This window comes from Lepisma saccharinum, chromosome 7, assembly GCF_977018435.1.
Source record: "Lepisma saccharinum chromosome 7, izLepSacc3.1, whole genome shotgun sequence".
Classification (NCBI taxonomy): domain Eukaryota; kingdom Metazoa; phylum Arthropoda; class Insecta; order Zygentoma; family Lepismatidae; genus Lepisma; species Lepisma saccharinum.
Window position 1 is genome coordinate 8,987,420 of NC_139235.1, and position 16,955 is coordinate 9,004,374.

General features: G+C 38.6%; 1 protein-coding gene across 1 annotated transcript in view; it reads right to left on the bottom strand.

Annotated features, from left to right (window-relative positions):
* LOC145989719 (uncharacterized) overlaps positions 1–16,955 on the bottom strand; it is a 92,254-nt gene that overhangs the window by 37,132 nt on the left and 38,167 nt on the right. The window contains exon 2 of the mRNA XM_083124983.1: positions 11,699–11,898. Within this exon, the coding sequence (XP_082981109.1) occupies positions 11,699–11,898 (200 nt within the window). The remainder of the gene's footprint in view (positions 1–11,698; positions 11,899–16,955) is intronic.

The following is a 16,955-nucleotide window of genomic DNA, read 5'->3' on the forward strand; positions in this document are numbered from 1 at the left end:
TTGCATAACTTAAAAAATATTGATATTTATTGCACTAGCAAAGGTAAATGTGGAATGCCCTGCCCCCTCAGCTGTTAGGTTAAACACCATAAAAATTTTATTACTGATAGCAAGCATTCTCATATTGACAAAACAGATCTAGTAATGAACTGTCTTACAAGTCTCCCGAGTGAAGGAATATGATACCACTATAAACTGTAAACAAGATATGCAGTCCCTCGCATGAGATGTACGAGGCTTATGAACCTCGACCTATAGAGTTGTACAATGGATGTTTTTTTAAGCATAACGGTGTGTTTTTGCTTATTTCAATGTCATCGAGCGTGCATGTAAAGAAGGGGAGAGAAAAAAAAAGGAGGAGGGGTTATAACAGATAATTCATATTTCGATTTTAATATTTTTGCTAGTCACGATTCATCTGCTATCTAGAAGGACACTGGACGATGGCTAAAAGCGAGTGAAGGAGAGAAATGTTATTTTTTTTGATTGTGTGTGATGAAATAGTTTTAGATAATAATAGTAGGCTAATAGAATTGTAGAAAACGGCTGTATCGTGATGCGAGGTTGAAAGCAATTTCGAAAGCAGTCTCGGGCATCTTCGTGTTCAGCCAACAAGGAAAATGCACATGGAGGGTGCAATGGTATTGTCCATGGATGGTTTTTCTGAATAAACATACATATCAGTTTTCGCAGTCTCCAGATGGGACCGGAGCTTTTGTTTTGGTTGGACAAGGGGGTTCAGATAAATGCATGGACATCAAAATAAAAGAAAAAAATTTACTCCACCGCTCACATGTATTGAGTCTTCCAATAACATACCTCGCGGGGGCGTACCTACATGTATGCAAAATATAGTTAATGTTTTATTTCTCGAACCTGTGGTCTGTAGATTTGCTTTTGTTGGCAACAGAAACAGAAAAAATGGCACCATGTTATTGTATACTGATATGGGTGTACTGTAATCACAACAATTTTTCTAGTTAAAAATCTATGTCGAAAAGCAATGTTGGGTGACTTGTCTGTGTTGGGTCTTATTAACAACTTCACAGCTGTACCTGCACAACTCATCGACTACAAGGCAACAATGTTAGGAAATGTGTGCATGGCTCCGAGAATACAATTTAAAATCACTAATGTGGCATGAACCCCCTCCACTTGTGTGTATTTGAATATGCGAAAATTAGACATTTTGAATAATCGAGGAGAACAATCACAAAAACAGCTTGCACCGGTATGACGTGTTCAAACTTCAGACGATTTTTGTTAATCTACAAAAGCTAAGTGCGAACGGTGATCACTACGAAAATTGGTGAAAAAAAAAAGCGAGGCTATTTCGGCTAATGGCAACGATGAGGATGAATAATAGTTGTTTTGATAAAATTGACGAAGTCAATATGCCTAGCCTAAAATAAAATTCAACAATTAATGTTAAACATTTGCCACTCTGAAATGGCGACGGCTATCATCATAACATTATTTGTTTCTAACCTGTCCATATTGGCCCTCTCTCTACCCCTCCATAAATTCGATTCGAAAGGCACAATTATTCCAGTTTTTTGAATAAGACTTGCATATGCCCTTAGAAAAAAAAAACAAGAGAAGAAATAAATAAATCAAGTCATGTATATTTTTTATCCCCCAACTTTCTTCCACAACACCGCACGAAGCCTCGAGTTTCGGATATTGTTGTTGTGCGACAGGATAGGATAGATGAACCGTATGTTTACCGAGGACCAGACGTAATCAAATATTTTTTTTTTGAAAAGATAGTTGAAGAGGTTGAGACTATTGGCAGCCTCTTACGCGAATCAAAACCAAATGCTCCTATTATCCAGCGATGAATTTCAATCTCACAATAACATTGAAACGTGTCCGGTGTGCGATCAAAGGTTTCACCGGCGAAAACCGGAAAGTAATTTCATCATAATTATTTTACTGGAAACTACATCGGTGGAATCTGTAACATAATGTAATCATGTATGTGTTTGATAATCATATATCACTTACTAGAACAATTTTCAACGTTGAAACGTTTCGGTAAACGTTCTTATACGTTCTTAAACGTTTCAACGTTTATATAAGAACGATAAAAAAAACATACTGTAATACTCATCTTCACGATTAGTCAAACATAGTATTCATTCGCTGTACATATTTTCCGTACTTAAATTCTAATAGTAACAAAAACCTTCCATCTCTCATTTTATATTTAATTCTGTGCAAATCACATGCCTGGAAGCTTGCGTGTATCACCCTCACTGTTTATTCAGATTTTGACCTTAACTATTGATCATGCATTTTTTTATTGCATATTTCCCATGTCAACACAAAATATATATTTTCTCTTGAATTAATTTTAACAATAATAATGAAAATTAGAGAAAGAGTAGAGAGAGAGAGAGAGAGAGTCGTCCTCCGTAGCTGAACGAGTTACGGCGTTCACTCGTCTTGAGATTGTTCGCTGCGAGACGCCATAGGTTCGAATCCGGCTCTGCTCGGAATTTATTCGGCCTACGTATAGGGCCGGTGGCAACCCACCATCGTGAGAAAATTGGGGGAGCTATGAGTGACTGGTGTAAGCTGGTTTCAGATATCTTCTATAACGGCTGAGGGTTCGTCGTGCTGACCAAGATCACCTCGTTGCCAGTTAAAGATAACTCTAGGTAGGATTCCCCATCCAAATTTTTGTTTCGTGTTCATGGCGATGGTAGTGCCCAATGCTGCAACTTTTTCTCGCAAAGAAGCATCTTTGCTCATGACCCTCCTGAAAGCGGCATGCTCCAATTTCTTGTCTGCTTCGTGACGTGCATCCAAATTCGTGTGCGTGTTGTAAGCAATATCGTAATCTTTGCATGCGGCGTCCAACAGATTCACACCCTTGTCTCCTCTCTCCAATCTTTTCTCGAGTTTGGTACCCGGTCCGCAGTATTGGTAGCCAAGTAAATGCATCTCGAAAAATAACTTGTTGATGATGTCGTTCACGAGTCCCTTTCCTTCGGCAACGTTCCAGAATCTCGGAGGCAGCATGTTGATAATTTTGATCAGGTAGCCGATACCTTTGTCGTCGTTCACGATGAAGTTGGAAAGTTTGCCAACATTGTAATTGGAGAGTGATGTTACCCCTACAGATTTTACTTCACAATAGAGGTTGTTGACACTCATCGAGACACACACCCCAGAAGACGACGGGTGGATGGATAGTTGTGTATGCCAGTCAACAGTTGGGCCTACAATCAGTTTAGTTGTTTTAAATTGTGAGTGTGTGTGTGAATTGAAACACTACAATTTCTTACCAAGTGGTAATATATCGACATCTTGTAATCAGTGTGTCCTATTCCGAATTCCAGTCAGGTCGCATAATCAATGTTTCAGATTCCATTTTAAACATATCCCGAGTCGTGATTAGCCTATGTGTGCAAAAAATAATGTTAAAACAAACTCTTGACCTCAATAATACAAGTTGTGTATTTTCTTTCAGCTGTGGTTCCCTCTTTTTTTCGCGAGAAATAACAAATTAACCTAATCATTAACTCAACAAATAAAAAATGCATCTCTAAATTAATTAATAAAAACTGTTATTACACCCAAACCTCTATTTTATCGTAAATATAAATAAAATATCATCTCACGTAGTAAAAACAATGTGAAAATTGTTCTAGTAAGTGATATATGATTATCAAACACATACATGATTACATTATGTTACAGATTCCACCGATGTAGTTTCCAGTAAAATAATTATGATGAAATTACTTTCCGGTTTTCGCCGGTGAAACCTTTGATCGCACACCGGACACGTTTCAATGTTATTGTGAGATTGAAATTCATCGCTGGATAATAGGAGCATTTGGTTTTGATTCGCGTAAGAGGCTGCCAATAGTCTCAACCTCTTCAACTATCTTTTCAAAAAAAAAATATTTGATTACGTCTGGTCCTCGGTAAACATACGGTTCATCTATCCTATCCTGTCGCACAACAACAATATCCGAAACTCGAGGCTTCGTGCGGTGTTGTGGAAGAAAGTTGGGGGATAAAAAATATACATGACTTGATTTATTTATTTCTTCTCTTGTTTTTTTTTTCTAAGGGCATATGCAAGTCTTATTCAAAAAACTGGAATAATTGTGCCTTTCGAATCGAATTTATGGAGGGGTAGAGAGAGGGCCAATATGGACAGGTTAGAAACAAATAATGTTATGATGATAGCCGTCGCCATTTCAGAGTGGCAAATGTTTAACATTAATTGTTGAATTTTATTTTAGGCTAGGCATATTGACTTCGTCAATTTTATCAAAACAACTATTATTCATCCTCATCGTTGCCATTAGCCGAAATAGCCTCGCTTTTTTTTTTCACCAATTTTCGTAGTGATCACCGTTCGCACTTAGCTTTTGTAGATTAACAAAAATCGTCTGAAGTTTGAACACGTCATACCGGTGCAAGCTGTTTTTGTGATTGTTCTCCTCGATTATTCAAAATGTCTAATTTTCGCATATTCAAATACACACAAGTGGAGGGGGTTCATGCCACATTAGTGATTTTAAATTGTATTCTCGGAGCCATGCACACATTTCCTAACATTGTTGCCTTGTAGTCGATGAGTTGTGCAGGTACAGCTGTGAAGTTGTTAATAAGACCCAACACAGACAAGTCACCCAACATTGCTTTTCGACATAGATTTTTAACTAGAAAAATTGTTGTGATTACAGTACACCCATATCAGTATACAATAACATGGTGCCATTTTTTCTGTTTCTGTTGCCAACAAAAGCAAATCTACAGACCACAGGTTCGAGAAATAAAACATTAACTATATTTTGCATACATGTAGGTACGCCCCCGCGAGGTATGTTATTGGAAGACTCAATACATGTGAGCGGTGGAGTAAATTTTTTTCTTTTATTTTGATGTCCATGCATTTATCTGAACCCCCTTGTCCAACCAAAACAAAAGCTCCGGTCCCATCTGGAGACTGCGAAAACTGATATGTATGTTTATTCAGAAAAACCATCCATGGACAATACCATTGCACCCTCCATGTGCATTTTCCTTGTTGGCTGAACACGAAGATGCCCGAGACTGCTTTCGAAATTGCTTTCAACCTCGCATCACGATACAGCCGTTTTCTACAATTCTATTAGCCTACTATTATTATCTAAAACTATTTCATCACACACAATCAAAAAAAATAACATTTCTCTCCTTCACTCGCTTTTAGCCATCGTCCAGTGTCCTTCTAGATAGCAGATGAATCGTGACTAGCAAAAATATTAAAATCGAAATATGAATTATCTGTTATAACCCCTCCTCCTTTTTTTTTCTCTCCCCTTCTTTACATGCACGCTCGATGACATTGAAATAAGCAAAAACACACCGTTATGCTTAAAAAAACATCCATTGTACAACTCTATAGGTCGAGGTTCATAAGCCTCGTACATCTCATGCGAGGGACTGCATATCTTGTTTACAGTTTATAGTGGTATCATATTCCTTCACTCGGGAGACTTGTAAGACAGTTCATTACTAGATCTGTTTTGTCAATATGAGAATGCTTGCTATCAGTAATAAAATTTTTATGGTGTTTAACCTAACAGCTGAGGGGGCAGGGCATTCCACATTTACCTTTGCTAGTGCAATAAATATCAATATTTTTTAAGTTATGCAATAATTTTTGACATTATATTCATGTCCATTTCCGAAACTAGATTTATATACACAAACAACTCGCTCTTGCAATATATTATCTATTGTGAAAAATTCTCGCATGTTCGCGAAACAGAAAATACACGTCATAGCTTCCGTGAATCGAGCGCAAAATTACTGGAGCACGCAAAATACCGTATGCCAAGAATAAAATATTCCAAATGCAGGCATCATGCACAAATAGAATAATCGGGTTGAATTTACAGTCTAAAACCACCATGTTCTGGCAGCAAGTATCAAAAACATGTGGTTAGGAGATTTTGATAGGGGGTGAGTGAAATAGTTGTTGCAAGTTACCTTTTAAACCCAGTACATGTATAGGAATATATTGCATATAAGCAGTCTCACTCTCTCCGTATGTGTGTCAGGTGGTCGTGTCGATCGTTAGTTGTATGTCACAGCTGAAAATATTACTAGGTAATATTTTTACATGAGGTAAGTTGGCATAATCTGCGAGGGTATATGTTTCAAGCTTCTAGCTGTAGAAGATTAGCTTTAGCCTATTTGCAAAATATAAGTTTGGCACGTCGAAAACAACTCAAACAGTGTTGCCAGCTGTAGGTTAATTTTCCCCATTATACAGTTGCAAGAGGTGAGTTGCTTATACCCTATCTGGAAGATGTGTCCATGGCTTATGTCGTAGGTTAATTTAGTTTGCAATAGATCTTGTGTGTTGACCCTTACAAGTGATATAGCTGCCTTTCTGCCTTTGAGTCACCTGTAAGGCTATATGTGGGTGGGCAAGTGAGGTTAGTTTAGTTTACAATAGATCGACCTGTCATGCTATATGCTACTTTCTGCTTTTTGAGTTACCTGTAAGATTATATGTGGGTGGGTGAGTGAGGTTAGTTTAGTTCACAATAGATCACACTTTGAATTTGCTCACACTCTCTCTGTCTGTGTGTCAGGTGGTCGTGTCGATCGCTAGTTGTATGTTACAGCTTCACCCAAACTAGGTAATATTAACTATACTTCAAAAAATAAAATTATGTGTATCTCATATCAAACTAGAAATAAAAAAATCAAACATTAAGCATTCATGCAGATTAATTAAGCCATAAATTCAAAATTTTAACCCCCACACAAATCACATTACATACATACATACATGTGGAAAAACAAAAATATGCTTTTTTTTTCACCCCCATGGTGTTTACAAAAACCCCCCTGTAATTAAGACTAATCAGAGAGGGGGGACCTACAGTTTCAAAAACCACTTGTGCAAGTATCGAATCCTTAAATACCACTGTGCCATAAGAGGAGAAGACCCGGTGAGAGGGGGTAGAAAGCTGGAAACATTAACACCGCTATTGCCAGTTAGCATCTTCTTCATCTTATTGCATACTTATCATCTTATAGAAGATTACGCTGTCAACTTGTAACTTGTAGGTTAGTCTCGCCTGTAAAATATCATATATTTAAAAAACAAAAAATTTGTGAAGCAACTAGTCAGTGTTGCCAACTCCTATTGGACAAATCTTCGACAACAACCCCCTCGCACAATTCAAGCACAAAAACTTCCGCAACAAACCTCGGTGCGAAAAATAAATTTCCCCACTGGTCCAAGCACACCCTTCCACGCATACAAAAACATTTCAACAAGCACATGTACAATTTGGATTTCACCTCGACAGTGCTGCAGAATAACAACAATCCAGCCGATAAGACACCTCTGATCAAATTAACACTGCACACTACGATCAAAATCCAATATAAGTTAGTTCGATGCGCAAATTAAAAAAATAATAACTCACAAAACTCTACAGAGGCATTGGGCTTTTGATAGCTATGACCGTTAGAACTGGTGTTGAGCACCCACGCACCCTGGCGAGGTTATAGAGGCCAGAAATCCTAAAAAAAAAAACAATTATTTATTTGTTTGTTTACATCACAATACAAAAATAATAAGAAGCACGCGCGCGCGTGTGTGGCACATCATTCCCGCGAGAGAGGTTTACAAAAATCACAATATACATTGGCAAGCGCTCCATCCCGTTCTCCCCCGTTGCTCTCGCGTACACTCGAAGTCGCGTCCAAGTCGTCCGAATCTGCATGTCCCCTTGTAGTACGGCTGTCACTTTTCCCGCCAGGTGTCAGCCCGAACTTCACCCACCGCGCTCTGGGGCGCAAACAAACATGACAATGATTTCCACCTAACTACTCACATTAAAAATATAACACGCTATTTCATCATTTATGTTTTCTGCATTCAGTATTATCGATAAAATATTAAAATATAGAGTTTTACATCCTCTAATCAGTAAATATTGTCTGTACAAAGTGAAAGTTAGAATATGGCTGCCAAGCGCAGCGTCACAGCGAGTTCAAGCGTGCATCTGTCGCGCCTCTCTGCTCTTCCCTCCGACTCCACGTCTACCGCAAATTCGGACAACAGAGATTGGCTGAGTCCCGGATGGAACAGCGCTCTAGGTGACATCTGCTGCTGATTCGGACGCAACCCTGGCCACTTCTATTAGTCAGTGTTGCCAACTCCCATTTGTAGGTTAGCTTCGCCTGTAAAATATCACATGATGAAATATTCTTCAGGTAAGTTGGCAACATTGAACCGCAATTGATGTTACCAGTGTTGTCAACTTCTATTTTGTAGGTTAGCTTCGCCTGTAAAATATCACATGGTGAAATATTCTTCAGGTGAGTTGGCAACATTGAATCGCAATTGATGTTACCAGTGTTGTCAACTTCTATTTGTAGGTTAGCTTCGCCTGTAAAATATCACATGGTGAAATATTCTTGAGGTGAGTTGGCAACACTGGCAACATCAATTGATGGCAGTCAACCCGTGCACCTCCACTAGTCAGTGTTGTCAACTCCCATTCGTAGGTTATCTTTGCTTGTAAAATATCATATGGTGAAATATTCTTGGGGTGAGTTGGCAACACTAATCGCCAATTGATGGCGCTCAACTAAGCTGATTACACTAATCAGTGTTGCTAACTCCCATTCATAGGTTAGCTTCGCTTGTAAAATATCACATGGTGAAATATTCTTGGGGTGAGTTGGCAACACTAATCGCCAATTGATGCTGGTGATCCCGGCTACCCCCCCCCCACTAATCAGTGTTGCCAACTCCCATTTGTAGGTTAGTTTTGCTTGTAAAATATCACATGGTGAAATATTCTTGGGGTGAGTTGGCAACACTGCGAGAAAGCCTCAAGCGTTGCCAGCTCCTTGCTTGAGGTTAGGTTATACCCAAAAACAAAAACCTTGGTGATTTTTTCGAGTGAGGAGCTGGCAACACTGTCATTTCAAAAGTAGGTCAAAAGACCCAGCCAGAACGTACCATTCCACCTACTACTATAAGTTAGCTTCGCCTGTAAAATATCACATGGTAAAATATTCTTGAGGTAAGTTGGCAACACTGAACCGCAATTGATGTTGCCAGTGTTGCCAACTCCCATTTGTAGGTTAGCTTCGCCTGTAAAATATCATGGTGGAATATTCTTGGGGTGAGGTGGCAACACTGCGAGAAAATGAGGCTCATGCCTTACGAGAGCAAACCGTTAACATACACCGTAAAAGGCTACGCCTCGCTCGAGCTGGCAACTGCAAGAAAATGAGGCTCGGTGAGATTCGCAGTATTGCCAGCTTTTTGCTTTAAATTAGGTTAGACCGAGATAAAAACCTTGGTGATTTTTTCGAGTAAGGGGTTGGCAACACTGCGAGCCTCACCGAGCCTCATTTTCGGGCGTTGAACCGGGGCCACTGTACTACTGTTACTTCTGCGTTTGGGATCGAACCAAGAACCTTTAGATTGTATTGGGTGGTGTAGTTACTTATCATTCATCTTTCAGATGGTTATCACTCGCTTAGCCTAAAGTATAATGAATGCGAAAGGTTACATCCAAAGTTATGGCACAAGAATTCACACGTACAGTAATTAAGCTTCTGTACTCTCCATGACTGAACAGATATGGATAAGAGGATAATACTTGCCTCACAAATAGATGAATGTTATTCCATAGATTGTCCTCTCAATAATGGTAATTGACACACATCTGACCTTCCGGCCAGAGTTCACTCTCCTCATGCACCACTGTCCAATAATCGTCCCTCCAACTTCCTTGCTCTGTCCCGTCCACTCGCCAACTGTCCATTCTCTCTCCCTTCCAACTCTCATGCCACATACGCCTTCCAAGTCAATCACCCGACCTTTGCCTGATTACTTATTCAGCATTCCTTTCTCTGCTATGTTAAGACTTGACACTTCTTACCCAATACCTTGGGTACGATACGGTACGATTAGACTGTGTACTGATTGTATCCATCCTGTTTGATTACAACGCCACCTCTCGGAAATGTTCTGTTCTGTAAACAAAGAGCAAACCTCGGAATGCGCAAGGAGTAAAGCACTCGGTGTTTACAAAATGCAATCAGTGACGGCTTCTAACCACACATTCGCGATTATCTCAAAAACGGCTCGTTTGCAGACCCATGTTTACTGAGACTTCTTTTGCTTCTATTATCGTGTACTTTCACCTGCGTCAGTTTGCGCTATTACTTATGATACACCCTGTATAAAATATTTCGTAATTACCATTTTTAAAGTTCGTTTTAATGTTCAAAGACAAGAATGGTAGTCGGTGGTTACTTTAAGGGGAGTTTGTATTTACAACTTTGGATTTCCCCCGAGTTCTTTCTGCTTTCATTCAAAAATTTATATTTTCCCAAAATTTCGGGACGGGATGCAACCCCATCAGCTCACTCCTGAGTAGGACAGTGGTTAGAGTGAACAATAATTTTGACTTTTTCTTTGTTGTGGGAAGTTGCTTAACGCAAAATATTAAATTAGCTACAGTCACTGGCGTACGAGGGATTGTTTTTCGAGGATGGCTGAAATTGTAAAGGTACATACTTGCATTCTAGGAGATTAAACAGAATAAAATATTTCCTACACTTGGAGCTCTTCACTCTAAGCTCTAAAACTGTGCTCAAAGACAAAATAGTCATCGAGAATAATCTTGACGAGAATTTGCATTTAGCACTTTGGTTTTTCCAGCCTCTTTTGATTTTCTTTCAGTTTCGGGGGAGCTATAGCCCTACTAGTTCCCCCTGCGTACGGTGGCTACAGTATGGGGATGATTAAAAAAAGATCTTGATACATTCTCAATGCAGTAACTATTTAAGGAATGAACGGATTGGTGCAGACTTGCTGGAAAGTGTCTCAAACTTTCTTTGCATCAAGTTTGTCTCGCAGAACTCAATCACACCAAAAACATTTTTCTATGTGCGTCGTTATTTTTGCTCACATGAAATGCTACGAAATTAGACGAAATGAAAGTTTGATATGTTTCCTTTCCATTCATGTATGGTACGTTAATATATTGCAATTCCTTAAAGAGCCGTGGCGTTGTGAAAGTGACAAATGGTGCAAATTAAACTTTAGCTTTTGGGGAAGCGGATGTCACCCATTCCTGGGATCCAGTGTATCCAGTGTAACCAGAAAAAACATTATTATTATTATAATCATTAACAATAACTGTGAAGAAAACATTATAATATTCCACTTGACGCCCCCCCTCCCAAAATAGAGGAAATTTAAATTTAAAATTGAAAAGAAAACCTCCAAAATTATTTTCTAGAAAACTTTGCATGTAGTTCACAATCGGTGTCATCATTTTAGTTACTGTAATTGTTACACTCATGTATTTTTTGTGAAGAATGGAAGCATTTCATCTTTTAAATTAAGGTTTCCAGTATTCAAAGTCATTATTATTTATTATTTTTCTGGTCTGACATCATTGTCTTTGATCTTTCCTCTCCTTTCCGTTCATGAGCTTTGTGAAGTTATATTAACATATTACTACAGTAAATATATATTTAAAAAAATACATATATATCAAAATATTTCACCATTGAAGTTGTGTTTTAGTGAATTAAGGATTTTTTTTAAAAAAAATCTGAAGTTTCAAATTAAATTCCTTGCATATTTTTTTAAAAAAACTGCAAAAGTGGGGCAGTGTAGCGAGTAACCCACCTTTCCGAAGCTCCCCTTCCCCAAAACCTTGAGGAACTGGAAGTCCTCGACGATGTACTTCCGGAACCTGGGGATGGTCTTGGCGGGCGGCATGCACTTCTTGTACTGGGCGCTGGGCTCCTCCGTTTCAGAGTCGCTGCTCGCGGGGGTCTCTGCCACCGGCCCCTCCTCCGACTTCGCTTCGCTCGACGCTGGCGGCCCTGCAAGGGAAACAGGGCGTCAGTCTCTCGAAACACAATTCAAAAAAGCACTAAATAAGTTAAATTCATTCACGTAATACATGATACACTCATATACTAGATTTTTCACTTCCATTTGACAGATATAATATAAAAGAAGAACAAACTCAGTACAATATAGAAGAAGAAAACACTGATGGAATATAGATTGTTAAATATCATTATTTAACATGTGGTGTATGTGTACATATATATGTTTGTATGTTTGCATATAATTCGAATTGTATCAACAAAACGCAGCCTACACCTGAAATTGTAGGTTAATTCTGTAGAAGTACAAAGAAAAATAAATAAATAGGCCTATTAGTAAGGATGAAGAATGTAGACATGATCTGAATTGTCCATAAATTCTAATCTTGTTATTTTTGTTGTTGTCTTTGTAACTTATTTGATTATTTTTTGTTATGTAGCGTCGCTTTTCTACCACTAATCCAATGAGGATGAGTGATGATATGATGAAACTGATGAAGAAATACATACAAAGAACACCCATGCCAGGATTCGAACCCGGAACCCCTGGCGTCGTGCCCACCACTCCTTCACAAAGGTCGGCTAGGTAACTTATTATTGTTGTTTTTGCATGTGTAGGGTAAGTTGTAATGCAAATTTTATTTTGAAAGAGTTTTCAATTAATAAAATAATAGTTTATGAATAGTTCAATAAAAATGACATGCCTATATCCTGAAACACTGGCTTTCGTGAGTGGCATTGCGCATACAGCGGTGGAGGAACTTGCAATTGAAGATTTGCTACTGAAGTGTTTCATCGACATAGAGTTAGGCAACACACATTACACATTCGAGTGGAGAGGGTATTTCAACAAGCGGGGTGGATATTTTAGGATGTTTGTGTTCAGCTTTTATTGCCGATGTTCACTAATCATAACACGCCAATTACAATATAATTTTCATTAAGTCCAATTCAAAATTTCAAAGTATCTATCGAACCATATATGTGCATTTTCATCACAACGTGTTTGAAACAAAATATTCTTGAAGGTAATTACATGCTCAATGACCTCCCTCTAACGAAAAAAGTTGGTATCTTATCGACTAGAAGCTCTTTTTCGAAAATCACAGATCAACCATCACAAAAAAGGCAATGCATATATACTAGGTCTACTGTACAGATTTACTGAATCTGTACAGTATATAAGTATAAGTTTATGAGTATATAACACTTTCCACATACTTCAAAACATTCGTGTCCCCCATTTTAGAACACTGTTCACCCATATTGAACATGTCTGTCAATTCTTATACCTCCAAAATAGACAATGTTCTCAGTTTTTTTCCTCTCCATTGTTTGATTTAGAGTGCATTAGTCTACTGATTTACTATTGTTTTTTTCCTGTATAAAATAGCTGCTGCTGTACTCGAAATTTCATTAAACAATTTTAAAATTTTTATTGTTATTTTACAGCTTACTTTAAACATAATACATTCTGAAGCAGATGTTCTGAGGTAATGAATAAAATAAAATTATTATACTTGAAGAGTATATGACCATCCATTGCGTCGGTGTTTTATAAGAGTTATATTTTCAGAGTTATTTCAAATAGTGGTGATTTGATGCGATTATACGTATAATTCATGAAAAAAAATGTTCACTATACTAATGAAAAACCATGAGCAGTTGCGTGTGAATTTGATTCGTTCATCCAAGACAAGAATAATAAAAAAAAGGTTTTTCTTCCCGGATCCACTTTATTCTTGTTAGTCTATGGTTGCCAGTCACTCGTTCCGAAACTGAAAGCCATGCTTGTTTCTAGGAAGCAGCCTAGGCTCACTGAAGCAGCGTTCACGGCAATAAAGCAGACCTCTTCCGTTTGGCGAAAGACGCGGGAATCTGTTTATGTTTTCCCGTTTCAGAGAAAACTTGGCTCCCGCCGCGGCTTGTTTAATCCTTCCCTGTTTCCAGTAATTTCCTAACAAGCACTTTCAAACAGGGTTGCCAGAACCAGAAGCCACAATTCTCTTTTAAAGGCGCAAAAATTTCCCTTAATCATACAAATTTCCCTTCATCCCGGGGAAATTTAAATCGCCTTCACAACTGCTGTTCTTATGAGTAGCAGCAGTCGAATTGTTTATTATTGTTTATCTATACTGAAACGGAAAAACAATACTTCACAGAAATGTTAGGACTTACTGAATGGTTGAAAATAAGGAGAGAATATGAATATCATTTATTGTCGTGCAAATTGTAAACTTTGAGAGAAATATACTAAATAACGTAAATAAACGTTAGGAATAAATTAGTTGACTTACCAGGGCGGATAGGAAACATGAATATTATTTTAAAAATGCATTTCTGATGTTATTTATTTAAATCGAAGTTTTAAAAAAATCACAGTTCGTGATTTTTAACAAGAGAACATGAATGAAGTTGCTTGTATGTTTTTCGGCACAGTGTGTGTGGTTGTTCTAGGTGTTTTCTGATTATACCTTTCCTTTCTATAGTCCTTACAGAGAGAGTTGTACTGTGCATCAGAACTTCCCATGTAAAATTTTCACATTAAAACAAACAAAAAAAGCATATTTTTTATTTACTGATCCGTTGTTTGGACAACAGCATTCATTATGTTGCCTTGCTTCTCCTGAATCAATCAGTATTTGTACATATTTCAACACAAAATATTTGCTATTTTTGTTCATGAAAAAAAATATTGTGAAGCATCAGGAATTTTGTGTGTCACAGATGAGTTTACATGTACATTTTCCTATTGTATGAGCTATGAGCTTCAACTTTCAGTACTCGTTGAACTTTGAAAATGTTAGAGTATCTTAGGGTCTAATAAGTATCATTAAATGATTAGGATATTCATGTAGTTTCAGGAAAAGTTATTGTGAGATCTAAAAATCATTTTTGTACACAAATCTATAAATTATTATTTTTAATTTGAAAGTGATTTAAATCATTTATTTAAAAAAAATAGCACACGATTTAAACTTTGTATTAAATCACGATTTAAATTAAACAACCTTGTGACTTACTATTATAACTTTCAAACTTAGAATGATAATGGGAAGATATTAATAGTTGCACCAATACAAATAGAGGCCAGCATAGTCTGCCTTTTACCTACCCATTGCCCGCTTGCACGCGATAACAGGTTTACCTGCTCGCCTGCCCACGGCAACGAGTCGACTTGCGTCTCTACCCGGGTTCTTGGTCTTCAAGGCGCTCTGCGCTTACAAGGTACCTGGGCATTCAACAAGACCCGGGCGCCTGCAAAACCTGCTGGAAGGAAACAGCCCTCCGGCAGCGTGTCGCTCCAGGTGTTTCATCACCACGTGGACGGCTGCAGCCAGTGTTGCCTACTTACGTAGCTACTAAATCCTACGAAGTCCTAGGAGGAGCTTCTTCTCCAAGGAGCGATTTCAGTTCAGCGTAAGCAGTTTTTATCTTATTGCCAGGAAATGCACGCAATATTACAGTTTCATTTATCTAAATGAATGATCGAGCAAACAAAAATCTCCTCACTGAAAACTAATTGTTTTTCATTGCATGGTGCCTTAACCAGGCACGCAGTGGCGCAACCAGAGGGGGCAGGGTGCATTGCTCACAACCTTGGACGGAAATTGTCTAGCGGAGGGGTCAGGGTGGGGGTCAAACATTAAAGTACAAGTCTCATCAAGTTCAATGCCGTAGCAAAGGGGTAGCGGGAGTCGGCCCTGAGCGCCGAACGATCTAAGTGAGAAAAGTTTTAAAACAGAGAATGCTATGGCGGCCCGTGATATTATTTGCTATTAATGTTGGTTTGTTACGAGTTGGATGAATTAATTATGTAATACGTCGCTCCATGTGAAAAGAAAATATTGTAGATGGAAATTTTACATGCCATATGTATGTACATTCGGAATGCATTTATCATGCACTTTCTTTCTTTCAAAAATAGTTTGTGTGCTTGCTGCGACGCCAAGGGTCCCGGGTTCGAATCCCGGTCGGGCTTGGTTGTTTGTGAATGTCCATTCATCAATTTCATCATTTCATCACTCATCCCCATCTTCGCAAATTAGCCAAGAGGCACAAAACGCGAAGTAAAATAAACTAAATCAAAATCAAAATCAAAAAAGTTTGTGTGCTTGTTTTCCATTATTAGCTAATGTGAAATTGACGTGTTGAAAGAAAATATTTCTAATCCTCTGTTTCAACACAAATGCGTGAGAACCGACTTCTACCCCCTTTTTGCGTGATTTATGAGGATAATAATGCCTTTCATGCTACTTTATTACTATTATTGTGATTGTTGTTGTTGTTACGTTTATCCAAGTACTTGCCCTTCCCCCCCAAACGAGAGTAACGGCAATGCCCCTGGCTGGCTACGGCCCTGGTGTTCGCAGTAGAACAGTGTGTTGTTCGACTCGCGACCTCAGCGTCGAACGTGACATGTTTCAGTCCTGCCCTATATCACTATATATACGTATATTGGTTATTTACGACATATACTTATGGATCCTGTGCCACGGAAAACCTATTTCAATGTGTGTGTGTGTGGGGGGGGGGGTAGCAACATTCGTAAATCTCATTTCATTGGTGATGTGGCTTACGAAGCTTTGAGTTCCCTTTTTTAAGTAGTGAAAATCTATTGCAGTTGGCAACACTGCAGAACGGTGTGGGCCCGGTGCAGTTTCTACTCGAAGCAACTACGTCATGCAGAAGGAGGGGTCTGCAGTTGATGGAAAGAACGAACTGAGACCTACTAGGTATCGTAAGACTGCGGGTACCCGGCGGGTCTACAATGCCTGCCAGGAACGATCTGGGCAGGTGGGCATACAAGCTGCTCAAGCGAGGGTGTTGCGCAGGTTGCATGGCATTTCAGGAGCGATGTCTCGCGAACGGGTCTGCTCCAGGTCTTGTGCAGGCTTCTAAATACAAATTTATAATTATCATTATATGTAGTTCGTTTATAACAGAGAGAGATTACGCAACGAAAGAAAAGGAAACGTCTTTCAAACTTCAATCTGCTTGACTTTAATATGGAAGTCGGATATCTTCAAATTTACCTGCAAACCTTA